Source organism: Drosophila navojoa, chromosome 3, assembly GCF_054131105.1.
Source record: "Drosophila navojoa isolate 15081-1374.11 chromosome 3, UAZ_NAV_1.0, whole genome shotgun sequence".
In the NCBI taxonomy this organism is placed as follows: Eukaryota; Metazoa; Arthropoda; class Insecta; order Diptera; family Drosophilidae; genus Drosophila; species Drosophila navojoa.
Genome location: NC_142891.1, coordinates 11,603,004 through 11,618,759, shown reverse-complemented (window position 1 = coordinate 11,618,759; position 15,756 = coordinate 11,603,004). Strand labels below are relative to the sequence as shown.

At 38.5% G+C, this 15,756-nt stretch overlaps 4 protein-coding genes across 7 annotated transcripts; 2 read left to right on the top strand and 2 right to left on the bottom strand.

Moving 5' to 3' along the window:
- Positions 1-80: 80 nt before the first annotated feature.
- Positions 81-10,266, bottom strand: colt (carnitine/acylcarnitine carrier protein colt, mitochondrial). Of its 3 annotated transcripts, none has more exons than XM_089256857.1 (7): positions 9,978-10,265; positions 9,752-9,898; positions 9,096-9,233; positions 8,597-9,032; positions 453-632; positions 302-380; positions 81-239 (listed from the first exon to the last, which is right to left on the bottom strand). In XM_089256857.1, the coding sequence occupies exons 3-7, from the start codon at positions 9,222-9,224 to the stop codon at positions 134-136; spliced, it is 930 nt and encodes a 309-aa protein (XP_089112983.1). In that variant the 5' UTR covers positions 9,225-9,233; positions 9,752-9,898; positions 9,978-10,265; the 3' UTR covers positions 81-133. The 3 variants fall into 3 exon arrangements, with proteins under 3 accessions (XP_089112983.1, XP_089112982.1, XP_030240888.1); XM_089256856.1 differs by lacking the exons at positions 81-239; positions 302-380; positions 453-632 and adding exons at positions 1,456-1,796; positions 1,855-2,034 and having other exon boundaries at positions 9,978-10,128; positions 10,189-10,266; XM_030385028.2 differs by lacking the exons at positions 81-239; positions 302-380; positions 453-632 and adding exons at positions 1,456-1,796; positions 1,855-2,034 and having other exon boundaries at positions 9,978-10,261.
- LOC149091730 (uncharacterized) lies at positions 3,579-7,453 on the top strand. The gene is made up of 4 exons (XM_089256853.1): positions 3,579-3,850; positions 3,931-4,249; positions 5,111-5,961; positions 6,519-7,453. Exons 1-4 carry the CDS (start codon positions 3,803-3,805, stop codon positions 7,317-7,319), a joined length of 2,019 nt encoding a protein of 672 aa, XP_089112979.1. The 5' UTR covers positions 3,579-3,802; the 3' UTR covers positions 7,320-7,453.
- A 320-nt stretch (positions 10,267-10,586) lies between the features above and the next one.
- Positions 10,587-12,157, bottom strand: MME1 (Mitochondrial Magnesium Exporter 1). Its single transcript, XM_030385035.2, has 4 exons — positions 11,671-12,157; positions 11,158-11,587; positions 10,922-11,098; positions 10,587-10,862 (listed from the first exon to the last, which is right to left on the bottom strand). The coding sequence occupies exons 1-4, from the start codon at positions 11,779-11,781 to the stop codon at positions 10,690-10,692; spliced, it is 891 nt and encodes a 296-aa protein (XP_030240895.1). The 5' UTR covers positions 11,782-12,157; the 3' UTR covers positions 10,587-10,689.
- A 577-nt stretch (positions 12,158-12,734) lies between these two features.
- On the top strand, positions 12,735-15,279 carry LOC108658863 (uncharacterized). 2 transcript variants are annotated; one of them, XR_016196462.1, is made up of 4 exons: positions 12,735-13,205; positions 13,293-13,786; positions 14,390-15,090; positions 15,172-15,279. XR_016196462.1 is itself a non-coding variant. In XM_030385023.2 (3 exons), the coding sequence occupies exons 1-3, from the start codon at positions 13,152-13,154 to the stop codon at positions 14,988-14,990; spliced, it is 1,149 nt and encodes a 382-aa protein (XP_030240883.1). In that variant the 5' UTR covers positions 12,735-13,151; the 3' UTR covers positions 14,991-15,279. The 2 variants fall into 2 exon arrangements, 1 of the variants encoding a protein (XP_030240883.1); XM_030385023.2 differs by having other exon boundaries at positions 14,390-15,279.
- The last annotated feature ends 477 nt before the right edge of the window (positions 15,280-15,756 follow it).

Below are 15,756 nucleotides of genomic sequence, written 5' to 3'. Positions count from 1 at the left end.
TCGCTTAGTCGAACGGAACCGAGAAGAGTTTTATTACATGTTTTAGCTAGGATTTCAATCAGTTCATTCGCAAACTAAAGTTTTTGCAAGTTTAATTTAAAAATGATTGCTACTAAAAGAGGTGTAAAACATCTTAAAAATTTGGTGCGACTTGACGAAAGATTGCATTGGCTAGCTCAATTCCAAAGAAGGTCGCCGCATTGGCCGGAAACGCACGAAGTATAACGGGTGTAAACCCACTGAAAGCATAAAGAAGTACAGTTATATATAGCACAAATAATTAGTACAAGTAAAAACAAACCGATATAGTGCTGAGATGCCATCATTTTTCCTTAGATCTTTAAAAACTGCCCTTATGCCATCAAAAGTACCATCGGGAGCTGATGGAATTAGATTTCGATTAGACCAAACAACAAAATACTTCTATTGAGGGAACTACCATCCAAACTTACCAGACTGTAAACGACTTTTCAGCACATCGGCCGGCATACCGCCAATCCAGTAAAATATGCCAGCCATGCCACCTGCGATAATAGCCGGAATCAGATCAACATTTGGCCGATTAAAGCGACGCTTGTACTCGTCCGTCATGATCTCATAGCTTAGAAAGTACAGCCCATTGGCGGGTATATCTGAAAGCAAATATGAGCTTATATATATACATATATTTATATAGAGTTGAAATCAGATTTCAAGCGTGTTAACGAAATTATCGTGTCATACTCGTGGCATAGGTAACCAAGCCAAGCAATATAATTGCCATGTGCTCGTTGCGCTGATGATGTGTGCTAATAACGTGTCGGTGTCGATTAGATTACAATTCACTTTACCGTATAATATGGATATGCATTAAATGCAATCCAATTAATGTTGACTAATTGCTAGTGCTACACGAGTCGAAGACAACACGCGCAGTCGTTCGAGGCAGTGGCTATCAAACTGAATTCTTGACTCTCAAACTGTTTCTTATCAGTTCAAAATTAATTCAGTTTAACATAAAATTGCTCAAGTCTTGAAACAGCACAGTGCTTGCTAAAAGTACACTGCAACTGCTTTACAATGAAACGCATATGTGCTACATGTTTAGCCATAATTGTTTTCCATTTCTGTTCCTCAAATAAAATATTTGATTTAACATTCAACTTAAGACTTGAAAAATTTCTATATATATTTAATATATATTTTTCAGTAATGTATATATTATATATATCTAGATTTGTATAATAACCACTTGCAATTTGATTTCTTTAAAATCTTACAAAACAATTGATAAAGAAATTTGAATTTTATGCAAATTATCTTTAAAACAGATCAAAGAAAACAGTTAAAACTGTGGTACATATCAAAATGTATATATATTATATATATACCAGACCTGAGCTTAACGCTAAGTTTAACTTAAATTAAAATTAATTTCTGCATACATTTCATTCAAGTACATTATAATCAATCATATGTAAAAACAATTTTTTTTTTATTAATTTACATAATAATTTTGCATTAACAAAGACTAACTGACACTTAACTTTTAGCTTGAACACTACTACAAAAGGAAAGCCCTGGGTCTACCTGCGATGTGAAAAGTATTAACAATTAGAAATCACTTTACTAGAAATTTGGTGCAACCAAATTGAAGAATTTGTTGGCCAGCTCAATGCCAAAGAAGCAGGCAGCATTGGCTGGGAAGGCACGTATCATAATGGGCGTAACGCCGCGATACAGAGCCAATGGACCGTCCTTAACAATCAGATCCTTGAACACACTGCGTACGCCGTGCTTGTAGGTGCCCTCGGGTGCTGCAACGAATGCGATGAAATCAATCGAATAATTGAATATTATAATCTATTTACTTACCCGACTGCAGACGACTCTTGAGCACGTCGGCGGGCATGCCCAGTATCCAGTAGGCCATGCCAGCGGCGCCGCCCGCAAATATGGTTGAGGCAGTGTTGATTTCGCCCGTCTTCGAGTGGGCCTTGGCCACATCCTGTATGTACTCGTAGACCAGGAAATAGAGCCCGTTAGCGGGCACGTCTAGAAAAACACGTTCAACAACAACAGTTCAGTAATCAAATATGGAGTAATTAATATAAATATATGTATTTCTAAACTTTCTCTAACTACTTAAGTCACAGTTAATGTTTACTTACAGCTCAACTTATTATTTTATTTGATATTTCTTGATTGTTGACTCTAGATTCTTGATTCTTGCTTGGCTTTATGTTCTGGAACTATGATGGGGCTGTGGGAAATTATTTATATCTTGCTATGCGAAACGCGCGGCGACATCAACGGCGCCATAAATATCTTGTTTATTGCAATATAGTAATTCCGACTGAACTATATACTACGACAATTACAAACGCACTCACATACACACACACACAGTCGAGAGCACAAACACATATGGGTTCGTACATTGTGCAAAGAAAAACATAAACAAGTTACAGTGGGTTTGAATTGTAAACAAAACGCAAATCAATTTGAATAACAAAGAGATTATCGTTATTAGTTTAATATATTACAGTTTTGTTTGCTTATATATTAAAATCAATCAAACAAGTTTAAAGCAAGATATATGTAACAAAAGAATATATTACTTAATTATAATGAATTGCTCATTTATTTATTTAAATTCGTTTTTAATAGTTTATTCTTTGAGGCTTTGTATTATCATCATTATATATTTTATATATTTATTAATAAAATTTGAAAAATAATAGATTGTTTTACATGTTTGTATATATTTGTAATTTTTTTTTTTAGTAGTACGTTTACGTCGAATGCAAAATAAATATGTCTATACTTTACTTATTTTACATTCATAAAAAAAAATTAGAACATAAGTCAAGGTATTCTTATTTACTATTTACAAAAAAAAAATAATCCTTAATGATTTTTCAATGAAATGCAAATTGCTTACATAAAAAACTAATAGTAGGCAAATATTTTCAGTATATTTGCATGCAATTTATAAAATTAAGACGATCCAACTTTTTATAACATAATAATTAGGTAGTTTTATTTTATATGGGCTTATTTTCATTTCATTTAAATTCAGATTTAATAATAAAATATCTAAGCAATAATAAAATATACATGATACTTTATAATATTATATTTAATTAGGTTGTTTTATTTTTTATATGCTTATTTTCATTTCATTTAAATTCAGATTTCATGATAAAATTATCCAAGCAATAATAAAATATACATGTGTACATTTTTATTTATTTAATACCCGAAAGTTGAGTCTCGATAGTGAAATAGATATTTTTTTTACAAAAGGGATAAAACACCTATAGCATCTATAACTACTAACTAAGCCCGAAATTTTCCAAATATAAAATTTTAGTACAAGAAAAAAAGAAGAAAACTATAGAGAAATATACGGATTATAGAATATTGTTTCATCTCACAAACGCGACCTTGTGCTCATTGAAAGACGTGGAGAAACTCCTCAAACCGACGCCCATTATATACATATATACATACATATACACTTATACAGGCATACATATATTCACATATTATAAGAACAAAGTTTTATCGAAAAAGGCCATAATCTCAAATATGTATTTCCGTTAAAATGATTATACATGAAAAATATATATATGTATGTGTATATGAAATTACAGTAACAATAGGGAGTTCAAATTTGTTTTCGCTCTCAGTCCGATGGGAACCATGAGGCTGCGTTTTAGTATATGAACGGAATTCGAGGCAAGTGTACCTGCTTGGGCTTGAGGAATAGAGAAGTCAACACGCCAGCGCTTGCCAAACTGTGCGATAAACGATAGAGATGTTATCGGTGTCGAGTCTAATAAAAGTGCTAATCGTGCTGTTGCTAGTGAGTGACCCCCGAGCCATACTTAATAACGATATGATATATACATATATATATATACGGTTAAACTCTGCATACAATAGCGCTGCCAGCTACAGTCAGCCCTGCCACAGCTGGACCAGCAACCGGAGGCAACTGTGGAGCTAGACGTGCTGAGCTGCCCCTCCAGCTGTGTCTGCCAGTATGCCGCCTTCAATGAGCTGCCCATCGCACGCTGGGTGAATCACATGACCAACACGGATGCCTCCGATGATTCCGACTTCCTGTTCTCTACCCACATCAAGCTGGCCACATGTCTGCTGCAGGAGGAGAGCGAGACACAAACGCTGTTCGGCGCTTTACCCATCGATCTGCAGGCTCTAATCCTGCTGCATACGGGCAGTCCAGGGAGCCAGCTGACAGGTGAGTCTGAACAGTCGGGCATTGTGGACTGAAGAACACGCATTTAGGGCGCAACTGTTCCCAATTCCACTTGCCACGCCCCCAACTAATATCAATCAAAAAGGATTTTTGGGGTCAATTTTTAGAAGTTGTCTTAGGGAAGCTACTCGCAAAAATTATTTGCTTAAATATTGTGAATATTACAGGGTATTTCAAAGTATGAAAGTCGATGTATATATATAGGATTATACATATAATATATGTATAAATACTGAAACAAAGCTTTAATATTATTTAAAAGCTTTGCATCGAGATTGAGCATTGATAAGAATATGTTTTGAATTTACGGTCTGATAGTAAAAATCTATGCATGTAAAAAAAGCTTCAATAATCAAATACAAACTTTAAGAAAAATGGGTTAGAACACTTAAGAAAAAGCCTCAAACTTTATATACTAATAAAGTATTTAAAGCTTGAATGTGAATTTGATTTAGATACTAAAACAAAACACTTTTATTTGATTTTTTTTTTTTAAATCAAGCTGAAGCCTATTATTTGGAATTTATGAAAATCAACATAGATTAGCGGAAGAGTTATTTATTTCAAGAGGCTTTAATATTATAAAATGTTGACGTATAATTCTCGAAGCCCTTAATACATATTATATTGTCAAGGTTTTGTTTTTGTATACTAAAAGCTTATTAAAATTTTTAGCTAATAATATGGAACTAGAAAAAAAAAAAAAACTACCTTAAGAATACTAATTTTAAACATTTTAAAGGTCTAATAAAAACTCTCTATAAATAATTGAAGTACTATTAATATTTGGATCAATGCAAAGCGTAAACAAATGTTAATATATATAGCAATATGCGATTGCAGTGAATACGAGCAGTTTGCGTGCCCTCAACCAGCTGAGCACCCTGGAAATACGCGGCTCGGGCACCACCACGCTGAACATCGATGAGCCGCTGGAGTTTCTGCAGAACGCCAACTTTGAGCAAGTCAGATTGCAGGCGAGCGAGCGGCTGCAGCGGCCGCAGCACTCGAAGCTGCCCAGCGACAACTACGAGTACAAGCCGCCCAGTGATATGGCTGGCAACGAGGCCACGCCCAAATACCAGCTGAAATTCGAGGCAGATGCCGCCGTCGAGATCCTGAGCTATGCGCAGTATGTGGAGCGACTGAAGCAGACGCGCATGCCCAGCTTCTGGGGCTGGAGCCAACTGGAGGTGCTGCGCATCCACAGCTGCCAGCTGAGCGAGCTGCACTGGCAGATGTTCGACGGCCTGACGCAGTTGCATCATCTGAGTCTCGAGCGCAATGGCATCGAGGAGCTGCAGCCGTTCGCCTTCAGCGGAGCGCCACACCTGAAGAGCCTCTCGCTGGCCCACAATACGGTCGCACGCCTTTACTACCTGGGTCTGGCTGGACTCTTGGAACTGGAGACCCTCAATCTGGCCGACAATCACTTGGAGCGCTTGAGTGAGTCCAGTTTTCCGCCTCTGCCGCGACTGCTCAAAGCAGATTTGAGAGAGAATCCCATCATGTACATATTGCCAGCGACGTTTTGGGTGATGAACGATACGCGCGAACTGCTCCTGGGCAGCGAGCTGGCCGCACTGGAGCTGCGCAGCTGGAACAGCTATGGACAGTTCGATTCGCTGCACAAATTGCGCAAGCTGAGTCTGGGCAATGTGACGACAGCCAGCTTGGAGCAGGGCGTCTTTAAGGTAACGCAATTGATAAACTAATGATTAGTTTCATCATGTCCAGAACCCAGTCAATGGTTTTAGTTAAAATATATGTAGCCGGCAGCAGGAGACGTGAGGAACCGCTATAAAGATATATATTCTCTATTGATGGATTAATCCTTGTCTGTCAGACTAATCCTCTGTCTCTCTAACTTTTCCAAATGACCTGTAAGTGCTAGAGATTGGAAAGTTTATGAAGGTTTCCATCCCTGATATCATTTCAGCATGTTTTCTCGTCAGATCTAGCTTTTTCAAAGTCCGGATTTTCCTTTCCAGCTAGATCTAGTTTTTTGTGCTTTGACAAAAATGGAAATACTGACTCCCATATATATTTCAAGAATCCGATTGCAATTCCTATTTTATTATCAATCTTCAATTGACAAATTTGTTATAAAATTTTTAGAAACACATAAGTTATTAGAGTATTTGGTAGTCGAGAATACTTAATACTTTTAAAACTTTTTCCGAATACCTTATATGAAAGGAGAGTATCAAAAGCACTCTTTAAATACATCCAATCCTCTCTCTCTCTTCAGGGTCTTTATGCACTGGAGGAGCTAACTCTGCGCGGCAACATAGGCAGCGTGCAATTCGATGCATTCGCTGGCATGGAGCAGCTGCGTGAGCTGGACCTCAGCCATTGTGGCATTGTGGAGCTGTCGATGGATGCACTGCTCGGTCTGAAGCGGCTGGAGCTGCTCAACTTGGCGCACAACAAGTTGACGCATGTGCCGAATGGCCTACTCGATGATCAGCTGCAGCTGGAGGTGGTGCAGCTGCAGGGCAATCAGCTGCGCACGCTGCCCACCAGCTTCTTTCAGCAGCCGCGCTTGCGTGTCGCCCGGCTCGATCAGAATCCGTGGCAGTGTGACTGCGACATGAGCAACTGGCTGCCCAGGCTGACCAATGTGATGCGCGGCCCCAGCGTGGAGCAATGTGTGCGCGACATCAATGGCGAGCCCATGCTCTGCCGGCATGTGGTCAGCTATGAGACGGACAAGAAACTGGTGCCACGCTGTGCCAACTATAATGGCCGCAGCGTTTACTATGTGCTGCGCCGGCAGCTCCACTGCGGCGCCCCACTCATTCTGGCGCCCTCAAAGGGGCACAGCACGCGCGGTCTGCCCCATTGGCGTAAATTGGAGCTGCAGCAGCAGCAGCAGCAACAGCAGCATAAACTCGGCTCCAAGAAGAAGCAGCGTCCGCACAAGAAACAACGCAAATCACATTTGGCCCAAAGGAACAATTTGGAGCATATATTAAAAGAGCAGCAAAAGCAACAGAACGAGGCAACTTCGGCTCAATCTGATGGCCAGCAAATGTCTAATGAGATTTAATAACAACACCAATACACAAACACACACACACACTCGCACTTAGTTTAGCTTTAAGTTGAATTTCAATAATTGTAAATGTGTTTAATACACCAACAGAAACTAATTAGAATTAATAAAATAAATGATTAAGTACACATCGACTGAAACTAAACGGAGGCGACGATATTACAGCTTAGCTCCGACAGAAAATTTGAGAAGGCGATCAGAAAAGTCTTTAATACTTTTACTTAAACTTTATAGTTGAGTTACAGTTATCCAATAAGCATGCTTATAAGATTCCAATTTGAAACGGTTTTGCTTATCTGCGACTAAAACACTTAAACCGGAAATGTGTTTACGACGGAATGTATAATTCAAGATTAGTGCATTTTTAGTGCTCAGTCGAAACGGTCGATTTTTATGGGAGGTCTCTTACTCTCTGGTCATATACATATATAAATATATATATATATATTTACGGAATGCAGAGATTACGATATACACACATATATTATAATCGCTGCGTTCACAGACCGGACACGAGCAGACAGACAGACAGACGGAGAGCGCTACATACTCATCTCGCCGTCTTCATCAGGAATAAATATATATACAATATGAAGTCAATCTCACCTCTTTTTGCATATTGCACACCTTTGCACTACAAACAGTTTACATTACAAAAAGTTTTATATATATCAACTAGAATTTTCTCTAAACATTCATTCCTATGGCCCATTATATATAATATAGTATAAAAGTGCTCATAAATATTTGATTTATAGGCAAGGGATATAGAGAAATCAGGTTAAGATATTATCAGTCACATAAACACAACATTTTTAAGACTGAATGTTTAGAAGACGAAATAAAAAATTTCCTGTATGATTGAGAAACTTATCTATAAAACAATTAAATGCGAGAATCGTTGGAAGGTTTGTAACACAAGAAACTAATTAACATAATTTCAGATAATAATTCCAACTTAGACAGATAAATAGTTACAGATCAGAATTTAGTCGACTGTCGATTTTAAATAGTTAATTAATACAATTTTCTGCATAGGATATATTATACCTCCGAAGAAAGATATATATAGTGCTATAAAAATACTCAACTGCTTATTTTAATTAAGAGCAAAATGTTCCTGACAGAATTCTAATGCAGAATCTGGAGTATATGGGCAGAATATTTAAAAACAATATTATATAAATGTATATATTTTCCTCCTAACTAGCCCACTTGATTTCCATTTAAAATAACTGTCTATTTTTCTTATAAGCATAATTTTCACTTACCCCTGAGCATCGTTGCGCAGCTGCCTTTGAAAACGCTGCGCAGGCCGCCCTCCTTGTACAGTTTGCCAGCGCAGTCGATCATGCCGGTGTATTTCTTTTCGCCACCGGGGCCAGTGCCCTGGGTTTGCAGCAGAACTTTGATGCGTTCGCCGGGCGCCATGATGAACGTGGAGAAGAGTCCGGAGAATGAGCCGGCGACAAAGATTTGCGGATATGTAAGCTTAGAGTCCTCACCGCGCTGCTGCAATCGCTTGCCCAGCGCATAGCCAGCAAAGCACATTGCAAATATCGGCGCGACGCCAGTTAGGGGTGCAGACATGCCCTTGTACAGCCCCCGGAAGCCCTCGTTGCGTATGGTCTTAGTGGCACAGTCTAGGGTACCGCTATACATTGGCTTCTCTCCAGGCGCTGGCCGTGGCATTGTTTGCAAACGTACCTTCGCATGAGAGGGAATATCCTTATTAGACGACTGTCATTTCATTCATTATGTTATACTCACCTTAATCGTGTCGAGAGGATGACCTGAGAGAACATTGCATATGCCGCCAAAGCCGCCAGTGATAAAGGACTTAAGCGGATTAGCTTTGCGTTCTGCAGGAGCATTTTCAACCTTCTCAAGAGTTGTCATGGCTTAAGTCTGTGAATGGAAAGTATTTCATTAATTTTCTAATTATGCGTATAAATAAAATATTATTGTGGTTCTTTAGACAAATTGCATATAAAACATGAATTTAAAAAGTAAGTAAATAATTAATAATATAAATATCTGTATGCATACAATATAATTTAAAATAAACATATAATTCTTCTAATAAGACTAAATTTATACAACGCAATTACGAAATGCCAGAGGTCATCTACATCTTTTACTACAATTCAATCATATAAAGCTAATTATACGATTATACATAATTCGGTCTATACAGATCGGCTTATGACTAGACACAGACACGTCTGTAAGCATATATTGTAATATTTCAATAACTCGTAAAGGTTTAACTGGAATTTGCACTCTGTGCAAATTGCTTAATCTCTTTTGGTCATTGTACTAAACCTGATAAGAATTAGAAAGTATTAATGTGCACAGCCCTGACCATGTAACGGCAACAGTCAAAGCTGCCTTCAATGAGGATTAGCAAATCCCGTTACACATACCTGATTTCTGATATACGAATGAAGAGGCTCAAAAACAAAGTCGTGGCGGAAGTGCGAGTGCGAGCGAGAACGAACGTGAAAGGCGCAGAAGAACCTGTTGCGGGCAGCAGTACAAGATGTCTACTGTTTTGATTTGGAGAGCGGCACCTGTGTAGGTGAGCATTGAGTGAATTGGTTAGGCTGTTATCAATATTGGAACGAACACATTGGTGATATGGCTACGTACCTAGGAGAAATAAAATTTGCTTAACTAAAGCTGCATTGCCGGCACCGAGGTTCAAAGTCCGCTATCTTTGGCAGTTTGAACCACACAATCGCATCTATTTTTATCTAAGCATCGGCGACCTTTCCTATTACAGGCAGCTACTGTCTAATCGCTGCATGGAATTGTTTTAATCTCCAATCATTTAAAACTCTGCTTTATTTTTTGAATTTACCCAAATCTTGATGGTTTGTAATTTTGTGTTCTGTAATTAAAGCTAGAGATGAACCAATCGAAAACTACACGGACAAATAGGCCTATAAAAAAAGTCGATGTCAAAAATTGTTTTCTTTCAGCAAAATAACCAAATGTTAAATTATAATATAAATGGATCATTTAGGCATATCTAACGCACTGAGAATTGTTTAATATACTTAACTATTTTTAATTATATAATTATTACTTTGCCCACACGTTATAAACACGACCTTTACGTGGCACACGAAAAGCACGAACCGGTTTCATCTCTATTCGTGTGCTCTCAACAAGGGCTGCCAACTCGTGTTTAAATACATCTGTATTTACACAGCTGTTTACACCTGCCCGGCAATTCAAAATAAATCTATATGTATGTAGTCTATCAAAATATACACATTTAATTACATAATTTGTTAAGTTATACAATAGTAAAATTATATAGCGTCTATGTGGCCAACAAGCGTTAGACCCTTATTGTCTAAAATGTTAGCAAATCATTGGCCAGCTCAACGCCAATAAATACCGCTGCGGTGGAGGGAAAAGCACGTATTAATATGGGCAAGACTCCGCGATATAACGCCTTGGGTCCCTCTTTGGCCATCAGTTCTTTGAACACGCTTCGTATGCCATGCTGATAGGTGCCTTCGGGCGCTACATGGTAAATGAGAGTTAGCATAGTTCTTTAAAGACAGTTGATATCACCAACTAACCCGATTGTAATCGACTTTTAAGTACATCAAAAGGCACAGCCAGTGACCAAAATGCAATGCCAGCTATTCCACCAGCAAATATGGTCGATGTAGGCGTTATGCTACCAGACTTTGAATGTCGTCTAGCCAAGTCCTGTAGGGCCTCGTATACAACGAAATAGACACCAGTGGGTGAATCTGTAAGGATAACGACTATCAAATATGTATATACAGATCAAAAGCCATCTCTGACTCACCTCGCAGAACACAAGCACACGTGCCCTTGAATAGACTCCTTATACCACCTTGCCTATAGAGCTTTAGTGCGGTATCTATTAGACCATTGTACATGACTGGCCCGGTCACCGGTTGGGTTTGCAGCAAAACCTTAATGCGATCCGATGGCACCGTAACCAGAGCCGAGCAAATGCCCGCCCCAGCGCCGGCAATAAATATTTGTGAATATGTAAGCTTAACGTGTTCGTCGCTCTGAAACAGCCGCTTGCCAGCCGCATAGACAGCAAAATCTACCGCATAAATGGGCGTGACACCTATCAGAGGTGCTGAAATGCCTTTGTAGAATCCGCGAACACCTTCATGACTGAACGTTTTCACAGCACAATCAATGATGCCTTTATATTTTGGCGGCTGACCAGCTGCGGGCAGCGGCATTGTCTGCAGTCGCACCTATAGGTAAATAAAAATTTAAAAAATATTAATATTAAATAAACTAAGGAATTAATTAAAAATTTTGCTCTTTTAAAACTTACCTTAATTGTATCCAGCGGATAACCTGTTAGCACACTACATATTCCACCGAATCCTCCAGCTATAAATGATTTAACAGGATCCGCTTTGGGATCGCTTGTCGGCAATGCCATGACTAACTACTTATAGTATTTACGTAAACGAAGCCAAAATATCGTCAGCCACTCTTGAAATGATTACTGAGTAATTGATACATGCACGTGTGGTGAGTGTTGTTTTTGTTATGTTATCAGTGAACTGGGCTGCTGCTGCTGCTTAATAATGATAATCGATTTGTGGATTTCTTCGGCGAGCTCAATTTCCATTTCGAATTCACAGCAGCACATCCAATCTTATCAACTAAAACCATATGTCCAAGCGCAAACATTTACATTCTGCTAAAATGTTATTAACAGTGCAGAGAAATCTTATACTGTTAAAATAGTTTACTCATATTTCAGTGCTAAGAAATGCGTTAAATTTATTATTGACTTCAGACACTTCGGACTGGCAAAGAACCTTTTAATATTGGAAATAAAAACGCTATAATAAACTATACCAATCGGAAAAAGGAGTAAAAAGTTTACTGACAACGTTTACAGTGATAATTTGTATCTTTTTGAGGCAGGCTGGACAAGACCCCAAGCGAATTTGTCGTATTTATGCATACATATTTCAAAAAGAAACAGTTTTGATATAATTTTTAGAAACAATACAATTTAATAACATTTTCTGTGAAAATAATCTTTCCATAAAGCATTTGTATAATTATTATATACAGTTGACAGCTTGAAATACATTATAATTTTTTTGTATTGCATGCAAAATTATATTTATATTGAGTATATCATCTGAATTTCATCTGGAATTTCTGCATTTAAATATTCATTTGCCAATTGTTCGATGTTTGCCTACTGTTTATCGATAGCTGTAATAAAATGGACATTCACAGCGAATATTTCTGTACGCCTTTATTCCTCGAAATGACTGAAAACAATAAAAATAAAATGTAAAAATGCATAACAAATGTTGTAAAACATGGGTTTTAATACAAATGATACATCTATAATAAAAAACGCAGCTCAATTTGATTGCTATCGAGCCTATCGAGTGTGCTAAGCAGGGCTGCCAGAGTGAGCTAAAAATTGTTGCGTATGCGTGTGCAAAGCATATGCATAGCATATTTTCTTGTTTAAAACAATTCTTTTGTGCAAAAAATTGTGCAAAATCATATGTAGAACTTATGTCTGATACAAGTGCTCTGGAATTATGTATCAGTTGTAGTGCGAGCTGCAGTAGCAGGCGCAAAAGAAGAAAGTGAAGCAGCTACAACAACAACAGCAGCGACAACAACAACAAAACAGCAGCAACAAATTTTGTAAAAGCGAAAAAGAAATATATATACATATATATATATTTGTACACAATCAAACGCACACGCAACGTGCTCGCACCAGCCCCATTATAAATTCAAGAAACAACAGCTACAAAAACAGCAATTGCAATGTCCAATGGTGACGATGTGCTAGACAACTGGGAAGAAATTGACGAGGCAGGCGTGAGTATAAAATGACATTACAATAACAAACAGCAACAATATAAAAAAAAAATTGTCGAAAATGCTCTCTCGATATCTCTCTTATAGCTTTGCATGACGCTTCAAACGAAACTGCAAACCGCCGACAACGACTCCAGTTGCACCTTTAAGCCCGCCTCAACAGCTGAAACAGCAGCCACTAGCAAAATGAAATTACTTCAACGGCCGCAGAGCATGCAGGAGAGCAGTGGCGGTGGCAGCGCAGCAACGGCCGCAGTCGTGGCGCCAAAGCAAATCATGATTGCCAAGAAGCCGCCAACGTCTGCGACATCAGTGGATGACGAATCGAGTGCGCCGTCTGCGCCTGTTATGATGGTGCTGCATAAATCGAGCAGCGAGTACGATGCTGCCAATTATGCCACGCCCATTAGCAATCAAACGGTGAAAATCTTGAGACGACCCGCACAGGCCGAAGAGCGTCGCGATATGAACGGCATACGACCCAAGCAGCCCATCAAAACTCTGCAGCAGAGAGAGCAGGAATACGCACAGGCACGCCTACGCATACTGGGAAGCGCCAAGAATCCAGAGGACGATAAACCGTTAGTATTTGAGTGTATATATATATGTACCATTGATACTGCCAGTTCTCATTTGCAGAGATCGTAGCTATTTATATGTAGCCTGTTTCGCTGATGCTGGCTTCTCTTATATTGAATATGTGGTTGCCCTCAATGTTCATGATTTGTTTACATCTTGAGTGACTCATAACCTTCCAGTAGCTTCTAAAGCTCTGCCGCCATATTGTATACAGCAACAGATTAGCGGCATCACTAGATTAGCAATTACCTATTAGCTATATTCCTATCAGAACATACTCTTAGCTCAAATTTATGTTAACTTTTATAACCAATATGAGGATAAAATATCCTATATCTGAATAGCAGCAAAACCTTGCATAAAATTTCAATGATGCACTTAAAATGAAATCTATATTAGCAGATCTACTGGAACACTATTATCTCAGCTATTTAATGTTGATTTTTGTAAGCAAGATAAAGATAAGATAGGCAGTTTCTGTAAGAATCCATAGCTTAATGAGGTGCAACTGGTATTTGATCCGGTTGCAATCAACAACTAAACCAAAGCATTTTCTCAAGTTACTCTTTGTACACCTTATAAAATTAATATCTAATCTATTGCAGTGCTGCGGCCGCAACCCTCGTGGTGCTATCAACCCCAGTGCAGCCGGAGGTGACGACAACAACGCCGACAGCGTCCAACTTCAATAACAACAATAATAATAACAACATTGGCAGTGGCATTCAGTCAGCTAATAATGCATCACCTGGCATGCATCGATCCACATCGGCGCCAAAGATGTCACAGACGGCGCCCTTTTACAACAACTACAACAATTACTATCAGCCGCCGCCAAATACAGCCCCCATGGGCTATTTCTATCAGCAGACACCGTCGATGCATCAGCCACATCAACAGCAGCAGCATCAGCAGCAAACTTCGCCACAATCTCTGGCGCATTACAATCAACGCCTGTCGCAGTATATGACAGGCGCCACTGTGACAGCAGCAGGAGCTGCAACGGCCAATCCTCAGCAGAGTTGGTCGCCGGTTGTGGGAGGCAGTGTTTCGGCGGCGCTGCTGCGTCAGCAATCGTTGCAACAGCATCAGGCACAGCCACAGCCACCGCCGCCCCACTATGCACATCCATACAATGATAACGTACTACGCTTGCCACGTGGTCCGTGTCCCAATGGCACGATCGGATTTCAGATGCGTCGGTAACAGGCGGCTGGATGGATGCAACCGAGCTATCTATTATTTCAATTATCCCATGCCAACTGAAAGCATGCATTCAAAATTGTCATTTCTGAGATTGCATTAAGTAATTTGTGTTGCTTTATACACATTTATATATGCATATATATAAATATTTATTCACTCTTTTTCATGTGGCAAATTTGAGAGCTGCAATCAACCAACTATGTAAACAAATTTATGACGGAGTTTGGTAGTTATATTGTAAATTTACAAACAAAAACAACAACAGAGGAGAAACATTACAATTTTTTAATGCTTACTAATAATAATAATAACAAAACAATATAAAAACAAAAATATACAAAAACCGAAAATACATATTTTACAAAACGAGAATGGGCTACTTGATTATGATATAATTCGAATTCGAAATCGAATATATACAAGTAAGTATATAATGTTTCATATTACTTTTAGTAAGTAATTATCCGAGGATTGCATTTACTAATAATCTTTCATTTTTCAGTCAGTGACTAATATATGTATGTAGGTAATTTTCAAACCCCGAAACTCCTTATTTAACAAAAATTCGTTCTTTTCCAATTTCAGTCCTTTAAAATAAATCAGATAATGATAAATCTGAAAATTTACTTTTAATTATAAACAAATTGCGAAAAAATTAAAACATGTGTACACATTTAAGCATACACGATTAAAACAAGAGATTTGTTTCCAGAATTCGGTGCATTGATCTCAGATTATCTGTAATTTGTTTCCGCGACTGATGCAC